This window comes from Saccopteryx leptura, chromosome 2 (assembly GCF_036850995.1).
Source record: "Saccopteryx leptura isolate mSacLep1 chromosome 2, mSacLep1_pri_phased_curated, whole genome shotgun sequence".
Classification (NCBI taxonomy): Eukaryota; Metazoa; Chordata; class Mammalia; order Chiroptera; family Emballonuridae; genus Saccopteryx; species Saccopteryx leptura.
In genome coordinates, this window is record NC_089504.1 from 32,828,791 (window position 1) to 32,855,263 (window position 26,473).

The window sequence follows — 26,473 nt, forward strand, 5'->3', positions numbered from 1 at the left end:
GCCTTAAACATTGATTAAAGGATTCCTAATGTGTTTTTACTACATGTAATTTTGAGAGCAAAGTGTCTATTGCGAAAAACATTTGGTAGCATAATAATCTGATTTCTTTACAAACACAGAAAACAAACATTTAAACAATTTAGAATAAACACTACAAGGTCATAGTTATCAAAACAGCATGGTACTGGAATAAACACAGTCTAGATGTCATATAATTTATTAAGTGCTCGAGTCATAACTATTTAATTAAGATAAATCTGGACTATTTTTTACTTGTATAACCTAATTATTACTCTAAGGTATCGACAGTAGTGTAATGACTTCACTCTTATTTCAACATTAAAAGGCACCAAAAAGAATATATACAGCTTAAAAAATAATAATAGAACTACCAAAAGCAGTAAAAATCAAAGGAGAAAAAGGCCTCCATTCATTTATTCAACAAATACCTAGTGAGGACCTACTTATATAGGTATTAAGTGCAGTATTCCACTTCCTATCCACCTGAGTTAATAATAAAAATAATTCCAGATTATATTCCTGCACTACCACTTATTACGGCCTTGTTCTTTAAACCAGCGATTTTCAACCTTTTTTCATTTCATGACACACATAAACTAATTACTAAAATTCTGCAGCACACCAAAACATGTATTTTTTTCTGATCTGACAAAAAAAAAATAGGTATAATTTTGATTCATTTACACCAGATGGCTAATGTTGGCTATTGTTGTTTTTTTATTTGACGATCTAAGGGAAAAGAGGTCAGTGCTCCTGACTAAAATAGGTATTGTGTTTGTTTAAAAAATTCTTGCCGGCCCTGTCTGGCTGGCTCCGTGGATAGAACACTGCCCGACATATAGATGTCTCAGGTTTGATTCCTGGTCAGGGCACACAAGAGAAGTGGCCACCTGCTTCTCCACCCCTCCATATCCCCCTTCTCTCTCTCTTCCTCTTCCGCAGCCAGTGGCTCAATTGGTTCGAACGTTGGCCGCACACTTAGGATAGTTTGGGTTGGTCCCAACATTGGCCTCAGGTACTAAAAATAGCTTAGTTGATTCAGGATCAGCCCTAGGTGAGGGTTGTTGGCTGGATCCCAGTTAGGGCACATGTGGGAATATGTCTATCACCCTTCCTCTCACTTAAAAAAAATTCTTGCAGCACACCAGTTGAAAATTGCTACTTTAGACAAATACTACATTTCTCTGTTCTTCAGTCTTCCTTTATCTGAAGAGTGAGGCTAATGCCACCTTTACCCAGCATTCAGATAGCTGGCACTCTATCACTTCTGGGCTCTATAATATATATTTGACAATCACATACTGACTTATATTAATTCTTTTACTAAAGTTTTAAACTATTATTTAAATATTTTAGTTAAGTTTTCATGAATTCTCATCTAGCTAAGTTCCCTCAAAGCCAAAACTGGGATATAGTCTTTAGAACCCTTTATTATCAGCTAGCATTATTACTATATGTTAAGTACTTGGGGCAGGGGGTAGGGAAGACTAAGATTTTTAAATATACATTTTATACTTTTCTACGACAAGCCAAACAAATTGGGGGAAAATGATGAAATAGTATGTGTTTTAAGCAAACAAAAAAACCTAAAAATTTTTTTAAAGCTTGATATAGCAGTTAAAAGTGGGAGCATCAAATCAAGCTTATTACAAATTCCTGAACATCTACTGTATGACAGGAGCTACGCAGGCACTTTGCACACATGATCAACAATCTTTACAACTATCCTGGAATACAGTAGAATGAGATTGCACTTTCAGAAAAAAAATATGTATAATTAGTATTAATAATTCCTTTGCAGAGACAGCTACTATCATTTATAAGATCATTTTTTTAAAAGATAAATTTGATCAAACTTGTTTATAACCAACTGTTTCTTCCAGTAAACAGACTGAAAAAAACCACAAGGAATCAAAACAAGAAAGAAATCAGGAAAAATGAGTGATATTATAAGAGAAGAAAAAGACTACTCAAAAACAAACAAACAAACAAACCAACCAACCTATGAAGTCCAAAGGGATTTAGAGCAATTAGTAGCAATAACAAGAGTTTTAAAATTGGCCATTAGCTCTATGCAGGAAAATTAATTATATTTCTATATATATAGCAAAAGTTAGAAAGCATAATTTATTTTTTAATTTTTATTTTTTTAAATTATTTTTATTCATATTAGAGAAGAGAGAAAGAGATAGAGAGAGAGAGAGAAGGGAGGGAAGGAGCAGGAAGCATCAACTCCCATATGTGCCTTGACCAGGCAAGCCCAGGGTTTTGAACTGGCGACCTCAGCGTTCCAGGTCGACGCTTTATCCACTGCGCCACCACCGGCCAGGCTAGAAAGCATAATTTAAAAGAAAAACATTTAACATCTCTCTTAAACACACACACACACATTCTAAAATGGTAAAGTAATTAAGAACAGATTAATGAAATAGACAAAAAAATAAGTACAAACTCTGCATGTATTTCAGTCATCTGTTGCTGTGTAACCAATTCCTCCATAAGTTAAGGGTCTAAAACCACCCTTTGATATTGCTAATAATTCTGCAGACCAAAAATTTAGGAAGTCCTCAGTTGAGCAGTTCTCACTTGGGGTCTCCCATGCAGCTGAGTCAGATGTAGACTGCAGCTGCAGGTTCAGCTGCAATAAGTGCCTAAGATGCACTCATGTGGTTGGCACCTCAGGCTGGAAATTCCTAAGAGCTCAGCTGTAGCCATCTCCCACATGAGGTTCTCAGGATACTCGGACACTTCACATGATAGGTAAGTTCCCCCAGACCAAGCATCCTGACAGAAGCTGTCTGGTCTTTTCTGACCTCGCCTCATAAATCAACAGCATCACTTTGGCCTCAGCCCAGTTTCAGAGGGAGGGGAATTAGATTTCACCTGTTAGTGGAGGAATAGAAAAGTCATATTGTAGAAGACCATGTAGAATGGAAGACATTTCGCATATATCTTTAAAAAGTACAATGTAGCACAACCTGTATGTAGAAAACTATAAAGATACACAAGTTTTAAAGAGGGAATAAACAAGTGCAAGAATCCTACTAGAAATTGTAAATGTGTTGATTTTCTATAAATGGATAAATAAATCCAATGCAATTCCAACATTCCCAATAAGATTGTATATGGACTTTGAAAACCAGATTCAAAAATTTAATGGAAGATTTGGCCCTGGCCAGTGGCTCAGTGGATAGAGGATTGGATTGGCATATGGACATCCCCGGTTCGATTCCTGGTCAAGGTACAGAGGAGGAGTGACCATCTGCTTTCTGCCCTCCTCTCCCCCTTCTTTTTCTCTTCCCTTTCTGAAGCCAGTGGCTTGATTGGATTGGTTTGAGCGTGGCCCTGTGCACTGAGGATAGCTCCTTTGGAGCGCACCACCCTCAGGTGCTAAAAATAGCTCAGTACTCAAGCACTGAACCCAGATAGGGTTGCCAGGTGGATTCCCGTTGGTGCATGTGTGGGAATCTGCCTCACTATCTCCTCTCCTCTCATCTAAAAAAAAGATAAATTAAAAAAAAATTATATGGAAGACTAAAGAGCCAAGTATAGCCAAAACTCCTGAAAAGGAAGAGTAAAATGGAAGTATTGTCCTATAAGCTTTATTATAAGACTGTTTTAAGGTAATGTGGAACTTGATGGAGAAGTAGACATATTGATCAATGGAAGGGAACCAAAATACCAGAGACAGAATCATGCATATATGGAAGAATCAGAAACAGACTCATGCATATATGGAATTAAAACTGAAGAAATCAGTTGATAGTGAGAGACAATATGTTTTCCAAATGGAATGAGATTTTATTTATATCTACCTCATACCATCAATTCCACATGGATTAAAGACTTAAATGTTAAAAGCAAAAAATTTAAAACATTCAATAGGGAACACAGGAAAATATCTTCTTGATGTTGGAACTGACAGCATTCCTTGAACAAGACACCAAAAGCATAAATAATAAGAGAAAAGACTGATAAATTACACTACATTTAAATTAAGAACCCCTTTCCAATGGAGACACTTCAACAAAAGAGAAAAGACAGCTCTTACTATATAAGTTTAATAATGATAAATCTAGAAAATCTATGATAATTCATTATATTGTCCAAAAATAAGTTTTACACAAACTAGTAAAGAACAAACCCATACACAAAATTCAGGGCAGATATGAATGAAAACTAAGCAAATACCTATATCTAACAGTAGTTTCAATCACACTATTTTAATGACACACACATCTTTTGTGCCAGATGGAGACCTATAATGTAAATCTATATTTTAAAAATGAGTAAACAAACACTTTGACCATAACAATAATCTCAAAAACATTAACTGGTTTTTAATGATATATTAAACAGTAAAGATGGTAAGAAATACAAGTCATAATAATCTCATTGACAGAAATGTGCTTAGAACCATTCAATAAACATTAATCTTGCTGAGTACTAGGTACTGCGGGATACACAAACAGCGGAGATACTGTCCCTGATCTTTAGGCCTATAAATTAGTTAGCAAGCAGTACAACACAGACAGACAGACAGACAGAGAGAAGTCAAATTTCTATCTAGGCCTGACCTGTGGTGGCTGAATGGATAAAGCGTTGACCTGGAACACTGAGGTTGCTGGTTCAAAACCCCTAGGCTTGCCTTGTCAAGGCACATGTGGCAATTGACGCTTCCTGCTCCTCCCCCCTTCTCTCTCTCTCTCTCTCTCTTTCTCTCTCTCTCCTCTTTCTCTCTCTCCTCTCTAAAATGAATGAATACAAACTGAACCCTTAAAAATTTCTATCTAGATCTTAAATCAGTCTGTTTTTCTCCACCTCCATCATCTCTGTAACCCCTCCTGAGTGGTCTCAGGCATTCACCTCATTCTATCCCAATCTAGTCACTTTACAGCAGGCAGCTATAGTAACCTTTTTGAAATGCAAGAGGACCAGAAATGCATTCTTCAGAGAAAAAGATTCTAGATGTAGAAACACCAGACACAGGACTAAAGAAGCCTCTGGATACTGATACTTGGAGATTTATGTCATAAATCAGTAAGCCTCTACTGAACAACGAAAGCCCAGCAGCCTTCATCCAACCTGCTTCTGAAACTGAAGAATAAGTACTTACTTGCCCTATGGGGAGAATGAAGATTCTTCTTTAGAAAACTAAACTAAAACAACCTCTGGATACTAATACTTGGAGATGCCTCTAAGGAAAATGCCAGTCTGCCAAAGCACCTTGAAGTCAAGTCCACCAGCAGACAAGCAATCGGCTCTTCAGTGTCTGCAAAGAGCAGGAGAAGTTATTATATCCGAAGACAAAAGATTATGAAAAAACAAACAAACAAGAAAAAGGTCTTGGTAATTAAATAGCAGAAATAAAGAATTCAGTAGAAAGACAGAACATAAAACTGAGGAAATCTCCCAGAAAGTAGAAGAGAAAATTAAATAAGCAATCCAAGAGTCCTAACATCCAACAGAATAGAAATCAGCAAACTTTGGCTGCAAAGGGCCAGAGAGTAAATAGTTTAGGTTTTCCAGGCCATATGGTCTCTGTTGCAACCACTCAATTCTGCTGCTGTAGTGTGAAAACAGCCAAAGACAATGTGTAAACAAATGGGCAGATAACAGGCCAGATCTGGCCTGGGAGCCATAGTCTGCTGATTCTGCAAGATCAAAAAAGGAAGAAAAAAAGAGAGAAAGAAAGAGAGAGAGAGAGAGAGAGAGAGAGAGAACACAGAGGAATAAACTATCAAATAAGTAACTTAAGAAAAATTTCCAGAACTAAACAATATGTTTTTAGAGTAAAAAACACATAATTACCAAATTTCAGAACAACAGGGATAAACAGGTCACAAAAGTTTCAAATGAAAAAAAAAGTTCCTAAACAAAGACTGGAAAATTAGATGATATCAATATTTAAATTTTTTTTTTATTTTTTAATTACAGTTTACATTCAATAGTACTTTGTATTAGTTTCAGATATACAGCAGAGTAGTTCAGACAGACAATCACATACCATATTTTACAAAGTGTTTCCCGAACTTTCCAGTACCAACTCAGCATCAGTTCTTTCAATATTATGGACTATATTCCCAATGCTGTAGTTTACATCCCCATGACTATTTTGTAAATACCAATTTGTCCTTAATTCCTTCACCTTTTTTACCCAGTCCTCTAACCCCATCCGCTCTGACAACCATCTGTCTGTTCTCTATATGTATGTCTGTTTCTCTCTCTTTTTTTTAATTGAGCTTATTTGGGTGACACTGGCTAATTATTTATATAAGTTTCAGGTGTACAAGTCTAGAATACATCATCGTATATTATACTGTGTGTTCACTAACCCAAGTCAAGTCTCTTTCCATCACCATTTATACCCCCTTTACCTTCTTCTAACTCCCCACCCCCCCCTTTCCCTCTGTTAAAGTCTGTTTCGATTTTGTTTGTTCATTTATTCTGTTTGTTAGATTCTACGTGTTAGTGAAATCATGGTATTTGCCTTTCTCTGGCTAACTTATTTCACTTAGCATAATGACTTCTGGATCTACCCATACTATCACAAATGGTAAGATTTCATTCTTTTTTGTGGCTAATATTCCACTCTATATATGTACTACTACTTTTTTGTGTGACAAAGACAAAAAGAGACAGAGAGAGGGACAGAGAGGGACAGACAGGAAGGGGGAGAGATGAGAAGCATCAATTCTTCGTTGCAGCACTTTAGTTGTTCATTGATTGCTTTCTCATATGTGCCTTGAGCAGGGGGCTACAACAGAGCAAGTAACCCTTTGCTCAAGCCAGTGACCTTGGGCTTCAAACCAGGGATCTTGGGCTCAAGCCAGTGACCATGGGGTCATGACTATGATACCATGCTCAGGCCAGTGACCCCACGCTCAAGCTGGTGAGCCTGTGCTCAAGCTGGATGAGCCCGCACTGAAGCTGGTGACCTCAGGGTTTCAAACTTGGGCCCTCCGCATCCCAGTTCGACACTCTATCCACTGTGCTACCACCTGGTCAGGCTGTACCACTACTTTTTTGTCCATCTGTTTATTGATGGGCACCTGGGTTGTTTGCATATCTTGGCTACTGTAAATAATACTGCAATAAATACTGGGGTACATATATCCTTTAAAATTAGCGTCTTGGGTTTATTTCCAGAAGGCGAATTTCTGGGTCATAAGGCAGTTCCATTTTTAATTTTTCGAGGACCCTCTATACTGTTTTCTACAGTGGCTGAACCAATTTGTATTCCCACCAACAGTGTACAATGGTTCCCTTTTCTCCACATCCTTGCCAACATTTGTTAATTTATTGATAATGACCATTTTTGACAGGTATGAGGTTATGTTACCGTGGTTTTGATTTGCATTTCTCTGATGATTAGTGATGTTGAGCATCTTTTCATATGTCTACTGGCCATCTGTATGTCCTCTTTGGAGAAGCGTCTTCAGGTCCTCTGCCCATTTTTTAATTGGATTGTTTGTTTGTTCAGTGTTAAATTGTATAGTTCTTTAGAAAATTTTGGATATTAACTCCTTATTGGATGTATCATTGGCAAACATCTTCTCCCATTCAGTAGGTTGTTTTTTTGTTTTGTTGATGGTTTCCTTTACTGTGCAAAAACTTTTAGTCTGATGTAGTCCTATTTGTTTATTTTTTCTTTTGTTTCCCTTGCCTGAGGAGATATTTCAGAAAAAATATTGCTAAGAGAAATGTCAGAGGTTTTACTGCCTATGTTTTCTTCTAGGAGTTTTATGGTTTCAAGTTTTATATTTAAGTCTTTAATCCATTTTCAGTTTATGTTTTTATATGGTATAAGAAGGTTGTCTAGTTTAATTCTTTTTTTGCATGTATCTGTCCAATTTTCCCAATATAATTTATTGAATAGACTAGACTGTCTTTACCCCATTTTATGTTCTTCCCTCCTCTGTCAAATATTAATTGACCATATATCTGTGGGCTTTTTATTCTTTTGTTCCATTGATCTATATATTTTTTTATGTTAGTACCATGCTGTTTTGATTACTATAGTATTGAAGTATGATATAAACATTTTTAAAAGCAATACAAAACTAGAAAGCCTAGAACACCTTCATAACTGAAAATAATTTTTAACTAGAATTCTCTATTAAAATTAGCAATCACAAATGAGGGGATAATAAAGGTATTTTTCAGTTAGGTAATAACTTAAAATTTTACCTCCAAGGTTCCCTTATTTACAGAGCTACTGAAAAATGTACTCAAACAAAACAGTAGAATAAACCAAAAATTGAGGAAGACATGATGTCAAGGCAAACAGGGACCCAACACTGAGGAGCAGCTCAGGAAGCTCCAGAATATCATCTGTGCAACAAATCTAGAGAGTGAGTCCAGACTGGAACTGGGGAAAGAAGGGCTTCAGGAGAGAGTCTTCAGGATAAAGAATAGAAGTGATGCGTTGAGCGTACGAAATATTATTGCTAGTATGTGGCAGAGATGTGCAGCATTTAGGGAAAAAAACTGCAAATATACAGGAAGCTGGGCAATTAAAAATAATAAGGCAATTATTCAAAATATCACAATGGTATACTTTATTTCACTAATTAGGCTGAGCAAGAAACTATATCTTTATATTCAAATAATGAGATGCCAGTAACTAATTTAACCAAAAGTTTTATGTAATTATATAAGGGGAAGGAGCAAGGTAGAAAGCTAGGTCTCCACCTATTATGGCAAGAAGGGAAGAAATCATACCTAAACCTGGCTAAGAAAACCAGTCTACACATGGTATTTAGGAATAAAGAGCTAAAGCCAGGGAAAATGACCCAAAGGATTAAAAGTGGTTTCTTCCAAGTAGGACTTGGAGATAGATAAGGATAGGGTTTTATAAGTCTTTTAATTTTATTTGGCTTTTAAGTATGTGATTTTAAAAAATTAATTTAAAATAATTAAATTTTATTTATCAAAAAGCCAATAACTAGCAAAGAATAATTACAACACTATATTAATTCAACAGTATTATAGGCAGAAGATCAATAAATTATAAGGAACTCTTACAAAAGACAACATAATTAATACATGCAAGGGGCAGGAATACTTTACAAAAGAAATATTACCATCCAAGGTGCATATGAACAAAACCATTCACACTTCAAAGCAATAAAAGAAAAAATCCAGATTAAACAAATAAAAAATAACATTATTTTAATCTATTAATTAGCAAAAATTTGAGAAATGGGTAATATTAATATTGGTAAGGTTTTTGGAAAATGCCATGATCATGAGAATGTAAGTAGATATATAATTTCTGGAGAAAATTTTGGTAATATGAACCAAAATCTTAATAATATATATGACGTTTAATTCAGTAATTCCTAGCAAAAATAAATCCTTAAGGAAATAGTTACAAATATGTATAAAAGGATTTAGCCACCAGGTATTCATTTTAGCAGAATTTTCTGAAGCCCATCTTTTTCATATTGATTAGAAACAGCCTTACCTGAACTGTACGTCCTGCATTGATATGCTCTTCATGCAACTTGTCCCAGATTCTGCATCTCTGATACTATAGAAAAGAGAAGGAAAAGATACTCACTTTTTTAATCACTAAAGTGATTATTTCTAGTTACCACAAAATCCCCAGTCACCTCCCTAAACTTAAACATACCAGCAAAAATGTCAGTGACTTAGTAATGATAGTTAACTCTCCAAAGACTGTACTAAAAGGAAGTTTTCAAAAACATTACATACAAAATTCTGGCAAATGGTAAATGATAAAACACACAGAAATTCCTAGATACTCCTTATTTTATTGAGAGTATGAACTTTGTCTATTTTTTATCTCCAAAGAGTTTGCAATTGTAAAGAATGAGAATGTAAAAGTATGTGAAAAATAAGTTTAATAGCATTCATCAGATATTCTTACTATACAGAAAAGATTTTGTCAATGATAATGTCAAGTATTAAAAATTAAAATCTGATTTTGAGAAAAAGCAACATTGCAAATGGAAAGTTTATAAAATGAGAGTGAACATTTAATATGTTTCAGTTTTTCCCAGAGCAATGTTTAGCTTTCAGAATTTCATCCAAGAACCTTTATAAGCATGATAATGAAAACGGTTCCATTTGACAGGAACTATAGCAAAATGTGATAACATTATAGCAGAATACTTTACAGAATAGAAGCATCAACACCAAACATCACATATTTTTGGCTGACATAAAAAAACCAAATAATTAACATGTCAGCTGGTGTAAATAATGACATTAAGCACATTTTTTGTATATATCAAAAAAATAAATAAATCTAAAAATATCTGAAAGGACAGACATATGAAAATGCCCCATGTATGCATGGAAAACATAATAGGTTATAAAAGTAGAGCTCTAAAAAAATTTCAATGGCATTTTTATATTCCTTATTCTGTATAGTCTTTAAATTTTGTAGTGAATAATACAGCAATAAAAAATAAAAACTCTTGAGCCCTAGTCAGCTAGCTCGGTGGTGGAGCATTGGCCCAGTGTGTGGAAGTCTCAGGTTCAATTCCTGGCCAGGGCACACAAGAGAAGCGCCCATCTGCTTCTCCACCCTTTACCCTCTCCTTTCTATTTCTCTCTTCCCCTCCTGCAGCCGAGGCTCCAATGGAGCTAAGTTGGCCCAGGCGCTGAGGATGGTTCCATGGCCTCCGCCTCAGGTGTTAGAATGGCTCCCATTGCATGGGAGCAACACCCCAGATGGGCAGAAGATCGCCCCCTGGTGGGCATCCCGGGTGGATCCCTGTAGGGCGCATGTGGGAGTCTGTCTGATTGCCTCCATCCCCCCCACCCCCGGTTCTCACTTCGGAAAAATACCAAAAAAAAGCCACTTTTATATGTATTAATACTAAACTGCCATGATATCTTTAAAAACATTAATATTAAGGAAACAGAGTTAAGAATTCAGGGAGCAGCTAGAATTCATGGGCCAAACATCAGAGAGGAGAGAGGAGAGAGCTGCAGTGAGAGTAGAGTATACCGAGAGAGCACTCCAGAGAGCTGTACGGTTTTCTCGTCAAGTCTCAGTCAGTACAAATCACCTGCACACGTGGGAACTGAGGTCAGAAAAAGAACTACTTAAAAGGAAGGGGTGAACTCATCCCCAAAGATCACACAAGGCCAGAAACAGTTCATGTGACCATAAGTTGGAATGGAAAAACCTTGCAATATACACTGGACATCATGTAGAATACTAAGGTATTGCCCTTTATGGTGAAGAATTAGCCCTATAATAAAGGCTGTTCTGATCCTATACAAGCAAGTGTAAAAGAAAACTTTAAAAAGATCAAATTGTTCTCAAATAAATTGTGTCTCAGAATAAAGCTGAAAAATACAAAGGCTATTTTAAATATTGTACCCATCAAAGTATACAATGTTTGTATACAATGTTTGTAAACAATTACCATCATGCAAAAAAAAATGATATGCAATCATAAAAATCAACACATAATAGAAATAATGGAATTAAAATACAAGGATATCAAAAGTTATTAGGATGAGATGTTGAGAATTACTCATGTAATGAAGAAAAATAATAATACCTGTCCCATGGTGTAGGTTAAAGTGATTCACCTCACAGTGCCTACCAAATATCAAAAATATAAAACCCAAACAAACACAAAGGATATATCCCAGGAATGCTGTGAATCTCCTAAGGCTTTAGACACTATTAACCGCACAGTGCCAATGCTGAGTTCATGAGTAGGCTAATTTACTTAAGTAACCCATTTCCAAGTATCAATCTTGTAGTCAGGAGTTTTTCCACATATCTTAATCCTCACAATAACCCTATGAAGAAGATTTTAATTTTACTTTTACAACTCTAAAGATCATGGGCATTTGCAGCTTTTCCCTGAATAGTTAAATTGGTGAATACTAAATCTGTGAACCTCAAGGTCCACTCACTACACAATGTTGTGTGGAGATGGTATGTTTATATCTGACTGGGAATGAAATTAATCAGCCCATGTTCTACACTAAGTAAGTAAATTGAGATTTGAACAAAAAAGTGGATAAATGTTGTGGGTATTGCTAATAGGTGTAGGAGAGAAAGAAAAACTATTCAACTCTCTATTTTTTCCATCTCTCCTCCTCATTGAGGAAAATGATCCTAAAAATAGACCATTCTACAATAAACACGATTTAAGGGGAAAACGTAAACCAAGAAAGAGCAAGAATAAAGCTAGAGTTCAAGTGAACAGGCCCAGAGAAATTACATCTGAATGAGCCAAAAGACTTTGCAAATGTGATCACAGAAACACTTTTGCTTATTTATAAGGAACCACAAAGAATTGTAAAGGCTCCTACAGACCAGCAAATATTGACCCAATTTTTGCAAAAGAAAGTATCTTTAAAACACTGCAGACTGTAAATCTTTGAGAAAATTCTATACCAGATTATCATAAAGATGGCTTAAGAGAATTTTAAAAAATGGTGACAGTATATCACAGTGCTGTCCCCTTTCTGTCCAACATCTTTCATCAATGCCTTGAAAACAAAGAATGTATAATTACCAAATTTTCAGATAACATAAACTAGGAGGAATAATTACATAGATGAAAGATCACAATTCCACAGAGTAAGAAGAAATGTAACAATGATAAATGTAGACTAACATTTAAATTAAAAAGAGCAATTATACAAGTATAAGAAATAGGTATTGTCTGGTTCAACAGCTGAAGTTCATATAAAAAAGTCCTATGGGTTTTATTTAGTTGACTACAAAATTAATAAAAAAGCCAGAAATAAAAAGTAGCTTCTAAAACAATTGATGTAATCTTAGGTTGTATACATGCATACATATATTCATTCATTCAACACACTTTCATTAAGATAATGCTATGTTTCAAGCATGACATTAGAAGTTTAACACATTTACTAACATAGTGATCTCAAGAAAGTAATTTAACTACTCTAAGTCTCAACCTAAAGAAGGAAGTAAAAAAATAGAGCCCATCTAGACGGATGTTGTGAGGATTAAATGACATGATATATATAAAACCCCCTAACATAGCACTCAATAAATAAAAACAAAAGCTATTACTTTTGTTATTATTTGCTCACTTGTCAAGTCAACTGTAGAAGATATTAGTGTCTTCGGTAGAGACTGAACTAAATGACCTTATCTTTTATAACAATAAAATTCTAATAAGTTGGGCCAATGACAAGCATATCTAAACTGCACTGTTTTTACAAAGTATTATTTTGTATTGCCTATTTATGCAGCAGCACTCCAGAGATAGCTTAAAACAGTGCTATAACTTGAAGCAATCAGATGCTTTTGAAGGCAAATAACAGAAAACTAAAAATTTTTAAATGGCTTTCATAATTGGAACTATCTCACATAAGAAGGAGCCCAGAAGTAGGATAATTCCAAGGTGGTTTAGTTCAATAGCTTAGAAAGTCATCAAGCATCCAAATTCTTTCACCTTTACTATCTTCAACAGAGATCTGTCCTAATACTTGTCTCCTACTGGCTGTAGTTCAAGATACAACAGGGATACACAAGGTCAGTAGAAGCAGGGATTGTCTCCTCTCTCATATATCTTCATAACAGTAAAAAAATATTTTTCAGAAATTTCAATGTCTCAAACAGGCCTTTCCCCTCAAGTCTCATTAGCCAGAATTACAGGGTATGTCTATTGTTCACTGTTCATCAAATACTGACAAGAATGAAATTAGCCCCGTTAGACTCTCTATCATTCACCACCTCTGCTGAGGCTTTCGATCCTCAGAGAAACAGAGAAGGCAACCTGAATCAGGGTTCTGTTAGAAAAAAAGAAAAAGGGGGGGGGGGAGAAATGTGGTTAAAATATTGAAATAAACAACCTCAGACTAAAAAGAGAAATTGAAAAGGTTTTTGTTGTAATTACAAGTTAAAAAACAAATCAATAAAAACAAATCAATCAATAAGATTGACTTTGTCTTATTTTGTACCATATAGTTCAGGCTTCATACTTCCTGAATAGTCCATGCTACTCATTTTCACATCTAATTATATGTTGCCTCTTATCATTCTCTAAATATTTCCTATCTGTTCTAAATATTTCCTATCTTATTTCCTAAATTGGACTGTAAACTTCTTAAGAATTAGAAACCTAATTTTTATGTCATTTTCAGTGCTAACAGTACAAGCAAATAACAAACACCAACAGTTTTGAAAAGCTAACCTATATTTATTTCTTGTAATACATAATTTCCCTTATCAGGACACCTGGCAGATTGAAACATTCATTTCTGCTCTTGTCCAAAACCCAATTAAAACGACAGTAAAGAACTTTCAAAGGTATAAGTTCACAAGAATAATAAGAATACAACAGAAGATATCAGTGACAAGAAATTTTAACAAACTTTTGGAAGCTGAAGAGTATGGATATGCTGCAACTAACCTACCTGACTAGAGAAAGCTGAAACCTAAGGCTGCAGGAGGGGTGGAGGGTGGAGGAGAGAGGCAGTAAGAAGCAAGCTAACAAGCACAGCACTACTTCAGAAAGACCAGTAACCAGGGGTACCACCTACCCAGTAATCAGGCATATGTATTCAGTGGCGCTAAAAGCAGAAGGAATGGTTGAAGTTTATGTAAGGAACAGGTAGTCTACCAGAGGCCCTCTCCCCAGGCCCAAGCAACTGCACTGCCCCTGTCACCACAGAAGACCCCACTCCAGAAGAGTACATGGTGGTTCCCCATTAAAATAGATCCTCACCTGTTCATCCTTCCAGGTAACAAGGCCCCCACTGCTACCCTGCTAGACACATACCTTTTGATTAGTACTCTTAAATATCAACAGCTAGCCAAGAAAACCTGTAATTCTGCAGGTTACCACCAAAAAAAGGAAGGAAGGAAAAAGAAAGGGAAAGAGAAGGGAGGAAGAGAGGGAAAAGAGTAAAATAAATGGAAAGAAATTTTTTTAAAAAGGGAAACAGAAAAAACAGACAAGGAAGCAGAAGAAAACTTAAAAAAATAATACTGTACCACCACAGAGAGATGATATGATACTGCACGGTGAAACAAGGGAGAGAGAGAGAGAGAGAGAATACTGAAAGAAAAAAGAACACAGAAAAATATTATTCTGCTTATTTCATCTTTGCTGGAATATGGACGTGAGAGTCAGAGCTGGAGCTCCCATTTTACATACAAGACAGAAACAGGAGGATCGAACAGCCAGTTAAAAAGAACCTGGGTCTTCAATGACTTTTTGGGGTGCCAGTGTAGCCCTAGGCTGTCTCTATAACTATTAGATTAAAAATAAAAGCAAAGGCCCTGGCCGGTTGGCTCAGCGGTAGAGCGTCGGCCTGGCGTGCGGGGGACCCGGGTTCGATTCCCAGTCAGGGCACATAGGAGAAGCGCCCATTTGCTTCTCCACCCCTCCCTTCCTCTCTGTCTCTCTCTTCCCCTCCCGCAGCCAAGGCTCCATTGGAGCAAAGATGGCCCGGGAGCTGGGGATGGCTTCTTGGCCTCTGCCCCAGGCGCTAGAGTGGCTCTGGTCACGGCAGAGCGACGCCCCGGAGGGGCAGAGCATCGCCCCCTGGTGGGCAGAGCGTTGCCCCTGGTGGGCGTGCCGGGTGGATCCCGGTCCGGCGCATGCGGGAGTCTGTCTGACTGTCTCTCCCCGTTTCCAGCTTCAGGGGGGAAAAAAAAAAAGCAAAACCAAAAGACCTCTATTTTATTTCATACACTATTTTGGGAAGTCCTGCCACTTGTACTCTAACCATATACTAACTACATGCTACACAATAAGTTTTTCCTCAAACTCTTAAAATATGAAACAAAAAAAATTATGCTTCAAGCTTACTACCTTATTGTTCCCACTAACTATGCTTAGGTCTATCTTACTTTACCAAGAAAGCTGAATGCTAACACAGATTTCAGGATTGCATTCTAATCAAGTCTATCATGTGTAATAAAATGTAATGCTGAAGGACCTATGGAATATAGTCCCAGGTGTCCACAACACACTACTCTCTTTGTTTTCAGATGTTGCAGAATCACTCCACTAAGGCTTACCTTCAATTTCCCTTCAGTCTGACTTTTAAATTCATATTGGATGACTGATGCCTAACATAATGAATATTTTATCTTTCTACACTCGTGCCCCAGGAAGAATATGCCTTTTTGAAAGTGAGGCACCATTAGACACCTGAAGTCCAAAATTAGTTCTTAACTCTTTTGTCCACAGTGAACAGTGCTGCTTTTAAATATTTTTACACTGCTATAAACTATCTACTAAAATATGCTATTCAATCTTATATAGATACAAAATCACTTTCAAAACTAAACTAGAAATCCTAGAGACAGCATAATGATAAAAAATACGGAATAAAACAGAGATCGGTATGAGTTTAACTGCTTAGCTTCAGACAACATCATCTATATTGTAAATCATTGTTATTCTGATATAGTCTAACATTTTAACAATAAGTAAAAATTTCACAAAAAGTCAAAAGAACACTGTTCTGGTAAAGAAATATCAATATAACTCTAAAATAATCTTCTTATGAAGTCTGATACAACTAATCAAATCGATAATAGACCCATTCCTATCCCTACCCACCTTTCTCTCAGGATTCTGACTTTTCCCCTGATGACTGGATGGTACACATGGTTAATCTCTGAGGGTAATGACTGTAGGCCCCTTCATGTAAAATCAATGTAAAAAAAAAAGTCTAAAACATGCCAAACCCATTCAAATGTAAAATAAGACAATAAAGGGGAAAAACGATCTCAGTAAATCACAGTCTACTTATTTCTGCCTTTCAGAATAAATTTTGCCAGATTCTTGTCATCTTTGTAACCAAACACTTCAAAATGAGCTCAGGACTTTGAAATGCATCTTATCAAACCCCCCACCCAATGTGATCAATCAAAAGTAAACAACTCTAGTTCTATAATGTTACATATACTAAAAGAATCAGCATTGCTCATCAATCAAACCATGGAATCCTTTAATTTGTTTCTACTCATGACCAGAATAACTGGTTTACTAGATAACTCCCCCATCCTTAAAAGCAGGGGTCGGGAACCTATGGCTCGCGAGCCAGATGTGGCTCTTTTGTTGGCTGCATCTGGCTAGCAGACAAATCTTTAATAGAAAAAAATGTTAAAAATATAAAACATTCTCATGTATTACAATTCATTCATTTCCTACCGCGCATGTTCATGGTTGCGGGTGGCTGGAGCCAATCACAGCTGTTCTCTGGACAACACCAAATTTTTATTGGATAATGCGTAATGTACACATGTCATTGTATGGTACTCACGGAATTACATTTTAAAATATGTGGCGTTCATGGCTCTCTCAGCCAAAACGGTTCCCGACCCCTGCTTAAAAGTCACAGTGGCCTAGTAGGGATGCTCAATGGATAGAGCACTGTCCCAGCATGCCAAGGTCACAGGTTCAATCCCCAATCAGGGCACATATTATATAAGGAGCAACTAATGACTGCACAACTAAGCAGAACAACAAGTTGATGCTTTTCTCTTTCTCTCTCTCTCTCAAATCAATGGAAATATTTTAGAAGTCACAGTACTTACTGTTTACGGATAAAGAAGAAAGAAATTAAGGGATGACAAAATATTAATCTTGAATTTTGGAGAACTTATTTGTTTGGAAATTTTCATCGTAATATAGAAAATAAGCAGTTTTCTATAATTTTTATAATTTTTAAAAATACTTATATACTAAGAAGATAGATAGTACCTATGGAAGAAAATGTTGACATTCTTCTTACTTGTATAAGGTCGTCAGTTGAGGGTGATATATATTGTTTATACAAAAAGGCTTATCTACCCTCCATATCCCAATCAATAGAGGGTCACACAACTTAAAATTTACACTGGGGGAGGTGCTTTTGAAGGAGCAAATACCACTGACCTGCCTCACAGCAAATAAGACAATATAATCTATTAAAATCAATGTTTAATACTCAATAAACCTGATAGTCTCATAAATGCCACTATCATTCCACCAGACACGGGCCAGTCCTGAGTCTATTCAACCTGCATCATAGTCCCTTGCTTATCTCCTAAACTGACCTCTAGACAATATTCCTTAATTTGGGGCTTTCCTCAAAGGGAGGCAGTGAAGTTGGGAAATTCCCTCACATCACACAGTGATTTGCCTCTTTAATCTATATGCACCTGAAGAGGTTAAGAGTTACTACTGATTGAGACACACTCAAAGTTCAAAAACACTTGCCGTGAGGTGAATGAAATTAAGGTAGGCCCCTTAGCCAAAGCTTGGCACCTTCACATTTTAGTGCACTATCAAAATGTTTGTATTTTAATTAACTGCTTAATATGTTAGTATGTACTACCAAAACGATGCAGATTTTATTATTATATTCCATCCTAAAAAAGGAATGAGATGTATTTGTAGAACAACAAAACGATAAAAGAATAATGTTGCTAAATCAACAGAAGCTAAATGTTTTAACAATCTCTTAACATTCTGAATTTAGCTAAAATGTGCAACAAATATAAATCAGAATATGTAACTGTTTTCTTGTGATAGAAATGAAAAAACTTACCTTCTCAATATTTATCTGGTGCTTTCTTAACCTCTCCAGGTCTGTTGGGATTACTATTTTAATGAATTTCTGAATAGCTGGTTCAAGTCGGCGTAATTTCACCTTTTCTTCATCTTCAGACATCCTAAAAAATGTTGTGTTACTTCTACTTGCAATAACAGTCTTCTCCACTCAAATAGAAAACCTAAAATGGAAATATTTATTTAAGAATGTTTTTAAATGAGTTCCTATTATTTTTACAAGCCAACTATTGGGTAATTTTATAAATTGATTCTAAATACATATTCAACTTAATGCTAAACTTCAGTGACTTGTTTTTTTAAATTTTATTAATTTTAATGGGGTGACATTGATTAATTAGGGTACATAGATTCAGTGAAAACATCTCCAGGTTATTTTGACATTTGATTATGTTGTATACCCATCACCCAAAGACAAATTGTCTTCCATCACCTTCTATTTGGTTTTCTTTGTGCCCCTTCCATCCCCTCATCCTCACCTCTCCTCCCGTCCCTTCCCCCCTGGTAACCACTGCACTCTTATCTATGTCCAACTGAGATGTGTCCCACCTATGTATGGAACCATATAGTTCTTAGTTTTTTTCTGATTTACTTATTTCACTCAGTACAATGTTATCAAGGTCCATCCATGTTGTCATAAATGATCCTATGTCATCAATTTCTTATGGCTGAGTAGTATTCCATAGTGTGGGTGTGTATGTGTATATACACACACACACACACACCACATCTTCTGTATCCAATCATCTATTGAAGGGCTTTTTGGTTGTTTCCATGTCTCGGTCACTGTGAACAATGCTGCGATGAACACAGGGCTGCATGTGTCTTTACGTACCAGTGTTCTTGAGTATTGGGCTTATACCCAGTAGAGGGATTGCTGGGTCATATGGTAGTTCTATTTTTAATTTTTTGAGGCACCACCATACTTTCTTCCATAATGGTTGTACTACTTTACATTCCTACCAACAGTAGATAAGGGTTCCTTTTTCTCCACAGCCTTTTCAACACTTGTTATTACCTGTCTTGTTGATACTAGCTAATCTAACAGGTGTGAGGTGGTATCTCATTGTAGTTTTGATTTGCACTAACTTGTTTTTTAAAAAACCTTTTTCTCTGTTCAAATGTAATGTATATTTCTTTTAGAATGCTTAGAAAATATAAAACAAAGAATAAAATAAAATCAATAATCATCTGCTTTCCCAAAGTCAAATACTTTTTCCATTTTGTCTTTCCAGGTCTTTGTATATGTGTATGTAAATACCTTTTTTAAAAAAGCTAGATGAATACTGCCCAAGTTTTCATTTCCCAATGTATCTCAGACATTAAATAACCTTTTGAAAAAGGTGTCAAATGGTAAAATTGAAAGAAAATATTTCATTCTTAACATCTATGCTTGTATCACACTTCATTTATAATGTCATCATAATGTGTCTATGTAATTATATACTTTAAATATAACATAGTATTAAACTCTTATTTATGTCCTTTAAACAGTCTCTTCCCTTTCTTGCAAAGTGATTAGCATTGTCTACAACCAATACAAATAACCAGTGACAGCTGGAATAAGAACCCAGTATTCCTTAGTACAAGCAAATGCTCTAATTCACCAGTAGTTTTTTCCAGAAAGTCCAAGGATATGCCTTTGAGGTATGAGAGTAGGAATAGGCTCCAGCACCCCACAGCCGCTCCAACTGGAGAGAATTTATTTATGTCTATTTCATAAATTTGAGTTTATTAGATTTTATATAAAGGACTCCACTGCTTAACCAAGACTGAAAACCACTGTTGTGCACCATGGTTCCATGCCATCCCATTAGCCATAACTTCTTCTATATTTTTAATAATTAAATTGACCATGTTAATCCCACTGGGCTCTAATGTCTTAGACCAGGGTGCAAACAGATAGGGGTTCATAAAAAGATTGTGTGGAATCACTGAATCTTTATTAAAAAAATGTGAATGCATTTTGAGTTATTTTGGAGGACAGATCCATTGCTTTCATTAGATTATCAAAGAGATCTATCACTCCAGAAACATTAAGAACTATTATTCTAAATAATGTTCTGTTTCTCTTTCTTTCAAAGTTGAAAATTTTGAAGTGCTGGTTATCTTATTTACTTGTAATTTGGATTTTATGTTTGATGTGAGCTCAAAAGCAAAAATGGAAAAATCTCTAGACACCAAGAATGAGTCCTAGAGTAGTGAGCGGGAATTGGAGACACATGGAGAAGTTAACTGCCAAAAGGGTTAGTCCTCAGACACAACAAAACAGAAAAATTCATAGCTAAGGGACTTCATATAATAAATTAATCTAAAACCCCCCCAATAAAATAGGTATATTTTAAAATATTCAAATATATAAAGGAAGGAATAGAATTTTTAAAAATTAGATAATGTTGATAATGTTATAAAGCAGTTAACAGGTCAATCTAAGAAGTCTACTTAAAAAATTCTATTCAAAAACCTCAAAAGATGGGTTAAACAGTAAACTCTGTAGCTGAAGATAGATGTTTGTTTGTAAGATGTCAGTCAGAACACAAAGGAAGAAAGAGGTACAAAATATTTAAAAATAATAAGGGACATAAAGGATAAAATGAGAAGTTTAGCAACAAACAGGAGTCCCATAAGGAAAGAATAAGTGGTGAAAAGGAATTATTCAAAGAGAACATGCTGAGAATTAAGGCGTAGGACCTCAAATCGAAAATGCATAAAGCCCCAAGTAGCATTAAACAAACAAACAAAAATAAAAACAAAAAACATCCCACCAAATTTACCTGAACACATGGAAGGGAAATTGAAGAACATCAAGGACAAGGAAAAAAATCTTAAAAAGCAAACTAAAAATAAAAGACAAATAAACTAAATCAACAAAGCAGTAAACTGTTCATCAAAGCAAGACCTCAAAAGACAGGAATATCTTCAAAGCGCTGAGGGAGTTGGTATCTACACAGGGAAATTATTATTTAGAAGTGAAGACAAAATAATAATTTTCAGACATACAGAGTCTGAGTTTATTACTAAGCCTATTATTAAAAGAACTACTAAAATGTATACTTTAATAATAAAGAAAATAAATCCAAAGGAGTGTAATGGCAAGGAGCATCAATATAATGAAGTATAAAGTATACAGTTACTGGGTAAATGAATGAATGAACAAAGAAAGAATTTATTTTGAATAAGCTGATTAAGAATAATAAAAATACTGTATTGTCATTTAAATTAGTTTTTCTACAACACATCTTTTATAACAAATAGCGTTACTTGACATAGATGTTCCATAATTTAACTAATTACTTATGATTGGCTACTTAGGTTATTTCTAATTTTCCACCATTATCAACTATGCCACAGTGTAATCACTCTCCTTACACATAAGCCAACCTACTATCTAAAATTATTTCTTCAAATACCTGGAAAAATATTTAGTAGGTATACACATTTTTTAGGACTTTTGATACTAAACATCCTTCCAGAAGTTGTGCCTATTTACATTCCCACTAGCAACATATTGAAATGTCCACTTATCCACACTGCAACCAATACTTGGACATTTGATGGTGACAAAACTGGTGCCTAAAATTATTTTACTTTTCAATTCTTAAATCACTAATGGGATTGGTTTATTAGCCATTTGTATTTTTTCTCTCATGAATTGCCAGCTTGTATAACAGGGGTTGGGAACCTTTTTGGCTGAGAGAGCCATGAACACCACATATTTTAAAATGTAATTCTGTGAGAGCCATACAATATGTTTAACACTAAATACAAGTAAATGTGTGCATTTTATGTAAGACCAACACTTTTAAAGTACAATAAGTCTCTGAATTCTTTTTAATAATGTTGTTATGCTGTTGCTAACCAATGATGAATAAAGTACTTCTTACCATTAATGTGACTTCTGGTGCTGCATAGTTTTGCTGATGGCTTTGTAGTCTGGTTGATATGTGGTGAGGTTAAGCTTCATGCAGGCGTTGAGACTTCCATCTGTTAAACGTGATCGTAGGTTGGTCTTAACATTCTTTAGATGTGAGAAAGACTGCTCACATGCATATGTAGAGCCAAACATTGTCAGTACAGCAATACTCACACTCTGCAGTGTGTGGTATGTGATGGGAAGCGCGTGCTAAGTTTTGACAATCAGCTGGTCCACGGGTTGAAGTCTTTTCATTTTTCCCCACTTGTGTTTGCTCGCCAACTGTGCTTGCTGTTGTGCAAGTCTTTTCAAATCTTCATTCAGTGACTTGAACTTATTCACCCACATGTCTGAGGCCTTCAGGTCAGCAGCTTGTAGCTCAAAATCTCTGACGGAGACACCGGGGATGTAACTCAGGTGGGCGCTGTCCACTGCACACTCATGTGGATGGGTGATGAACTTAAAAAGATGAGTGCGCTCACAAAATTCTCCAAAGCGCGCTTTGAATGACTGCAAGATTAGATGTGAAGCCTGCTAGCTGCTGGAGATCAAGATGTTGAGCAGGGTCACTTGCTGTGCATGCATCTTTAAACTCTCCCAGTTTTTCAAAGTGTAGTAAACGACCTGTTTCAATGTCAGTGATGAAGAGTTCCAGCTTGTTTTCAAATGCAAACACTATTTGTTGAAGGGATACGACTGTATTTCCAATGCCTTGCATTTTCACATTGAACTGGTTCAGATGTTCAGTCATGTCCATGAGATAGTAGAACTTCAGGAGCCATTCAGTGTTAGCTAACTCAGGATGCTCGACGTTTTTCATTTCAAGAAAAGTCCGAATTTCACTCAGACAAGCCACAAAATGGCTGAGCACCTTCCCTCTTGACAACCAACGCACATTGCTGTGCAGAAGCAGACCAGGATAATTATTCCCAACTTCATCCAGCAGTGTTTTAAACTGGTGATCATTTAAAACTCGGGCAACAATAAAGTTGACCACCCGAATGACCAGCCACATCACCTCACCAAGCTGCTCGCCACACATCTGAGCACAGAGCGCCTCCTGATGTAGGATGCAGTGAAAACTTTGGATGGGTCTCTTTTCATGTTCACAAAAAAGCGCTATGAATTCTGTTTTTCCCCACCATGCACGGAGCACCATCAGTACATACCGAAATAAGTTTATCCATCGGTAGATTTTTTTCTTTAGCGAACTCAGTGAAAGACTTGAATAAATCCTCCCCTTTGTTGTCTCTTTCATAGGCAAAACAGCAGGACTTTCCTCACGTAGTGTGTCACCGATAGCATAATCACGCTGAACTGGGATAAATGGCTTACGTCTGTTCACTCATCCAAAGCGAGAGAAAAGAATGGTGCTGCATTTATGTCCTTCACTTGTGTTGCCTCAATTTGATTGCCATTATGATGGTACGATTGTGAACAGTTCTTGCTGACAGAGGCATGTCTTTTATTCATTTATCTTGTCTTTATCCAAAAAGTCATCAAAAAGTTCATTGGCAACATGAAGCATGAATGTTTTGGCATACTCCCCATCTGTGAATGGCTTTCCATTTCTCACAATTGCTAAAGCACCAGCAAAGCTAGCCAAATTCCAGTCACCTTGTTGGGTCGAAACAGAGTTGCTGTTGACTAGCTTGCACTCTGCACAGTAGCTCTTGACATGCTTTCCTCCTGCTGTACCCCACTGGATATTTTGATGAAAATGTAGTATGGTGTGTGTGGAAGTGCCACTTTATATTTGACTGTTTCATCGATGCAATTTTATTATTGCATATTAGACACACTGCAGAACCTGCTCTCTCCACAAAGGCGAATTTCTCTCTCCATTCCTGCTGAAAAGTATGATACTCCTCATCTTTTTTTCTTTTAGCCATCTTCTTCGTCAAAAGGGTTTCTGCAATTAGTTAGCTGACTACTTGATTAAAAGGAGGAAAGTTTACTTCCTGACCTCACAACGACCCGTGTACATTACTCATTATCCAATAAAAATTTGGTGTTGTCCCGGAGGACAGCTGTGATTGACTCTAGCCACCTGCAACCATGAACATGAGTGGTAGAAAATGAATGGATTGTAATACATCTGAATGTTTTAATTTTTAACGTTATTATTTTTTATTATTAAAGATTTGTCTGCGAGCCAGATGCAGCCATCAAAAGAGCCACATCTGGCTCGCAACCCATAGGTTCCCAACCCTTGTTGTATAAAATGTGTTTTACTACAAGGTACATCTTTTTATTATATTCAATATATAATAGACTCTTATAAATGATCAACTATTTGTCTGTTTCCCTGTTTATCACACTGCCTCTTGTGTTTTCTTCTACTCTGCAGAGTATATACTATAGGAGTACATCTTTATTCTTACCACTTTTCCTATCAAATGTTTTTAAACATTCCTGTTGCTAATAGCTGCTGATAGAACTAAAATAATTCATGTTCCCTTTCTTCACCATTTCTAATCCTATCATTCTAGTCAAGCAGCACAAAATGCACAGCACATGACAACAGTGTCTTCCTTCGCCTGCCTTTAGACACTTTGCCCTTTCCAAACCCCCCCCCCCCCAATTATTATTTACCTAAACATCAACTGCAATATGTCCTCCTCTGAACAAAACTTCCTAGTATTTTAACAAGAAAATACAATGTTCATAAGTAGATCTACCTTTCTACCTATTATCACCCAATCTCTACTTTGGGCTTTGTACCAATATTCCCTCTGTCTAGAAGTTCTTTTATATTCCATCTGCTTCTAAACTTTATGTATCATTTGAGATATAACTCAAATGATTCTGCCTTCTCTTCCACTAATAAGGTTATAGTACTCAACAAACTCTGGTTATTGAGTACTTGGCTTATTTTCACTGTTGTCTTATGCTATGCTGTTAAGTTTTCTTTTTTGAGTTTCAGAGTGATATTTCCAGGTCAGGGTTATGCATGACTCTGCCGCTCAGCTTTTCATGCCCAAGGAAAACCTGAGGCCTCGTAAGGGCCAACTCTCAGAGACCATCTGCCCCAAGAATCTCCCAACTTGTTTTTCAACTCTTGGTCACCTTCTTGTCAGTATTTTTTTCTACTCTCCACCATTTGCATTTTTATATAATTATAATAAAATGCCTATGTAAAACTCAGAAGAGGACACTGAAATAATTTCATAAATCATGTTACTGAAACAAATTTGTCTGGCAGTGGCTTTGATCATAAAGTAGCTCAAATGTTTATAAGCTTTTCAGGGAAGATCTTAATTCAATATACAAAATGTAGTTTAAAAGTGAGATTGAATAAGTAAGAATGTCTTTCAAAAATTCTTGGTTTTTCAGTCAGAAAATTGGAACACATTACTTATATAAAAACACACAAATATGTTATATTAACACCAAATTATGTAAAATATGCCTATGAAAAAGATAAGGAAAAATACAAAAATGCCTAGTTTCCCAAACTTCTGTAGAGTTGCTGTCTTTTTGGTTTTAATTTATTTTTTATTTAGACAATTAAATTTAACAGGGTGACATTGGTGAACCAGATTACACAGATTTAGAGAAAACATCTCCACATCATTTGGACAGTCGATTATCCTGTATATCCATCACCCAAAGTCAAATCATCTTCTGTCACCCTATATTTTGTTTCTCTTTAACTCCTTCCCCTTCCTCCCACTTCCTACCCTCTCCACCCTTCCCTTCCCCCTGGTAACCACTGCACTTTTATCTATGTCCATGAGTCTCAATTTTGTGTCCCGTCTATGTATGGAATCATACAGTTCTTAGCTTTTTCTGATTTACTTATTTCATTCAGTACAATGTTATCAAGGTCCATCCATATTGTTGTAAATGATACTATGTCATCATTTCTTATGGCTGAATAATATTCCATTGTATATATTACCATATCTTCTTTATCCAGTCCTTCATTGAAAGGCATTTCAGCTGTTTCCACGTCTTGGCCACCGTGACCAATGCTGTGACGAAC

General features: G+C 36.0%; 1 protein-coding gene across 5 annotated transcripts in view; it reads right to left on the reverse strand.

Annotated features, from left to right (window-relative positions):
* Positions 1-26,473, reverse strand: part of STX17 (syntaxin 17) — a 77,905-nt gene that overhangs the window by 47,052 nt on the left and 4,380 nt on the right. For all 5 annotated transcript variants that reach the window (XR_010749193.1, XM_066367563.1, XM_066367560.1 and 2 more), the window contains exons 2-3: positions 18,553-18,736; positions 9,491-9,556 (exon numbers count right to left, since the gene is read on the reverse strand). Coding sequence is in view for 4 of the 5 variants with exons in the window: in XM_066367563.1 (XP_066223660.1) it covers positions 9,491-9,556; positions 18,553-18,675 (189 nt within the window). In the remaining variant the exon portion in view is untranslated. The remainder of the gene's footprint in view (positions 1-9,490; positions 9,557-18,552; positions 18,737-26,473) is intronic.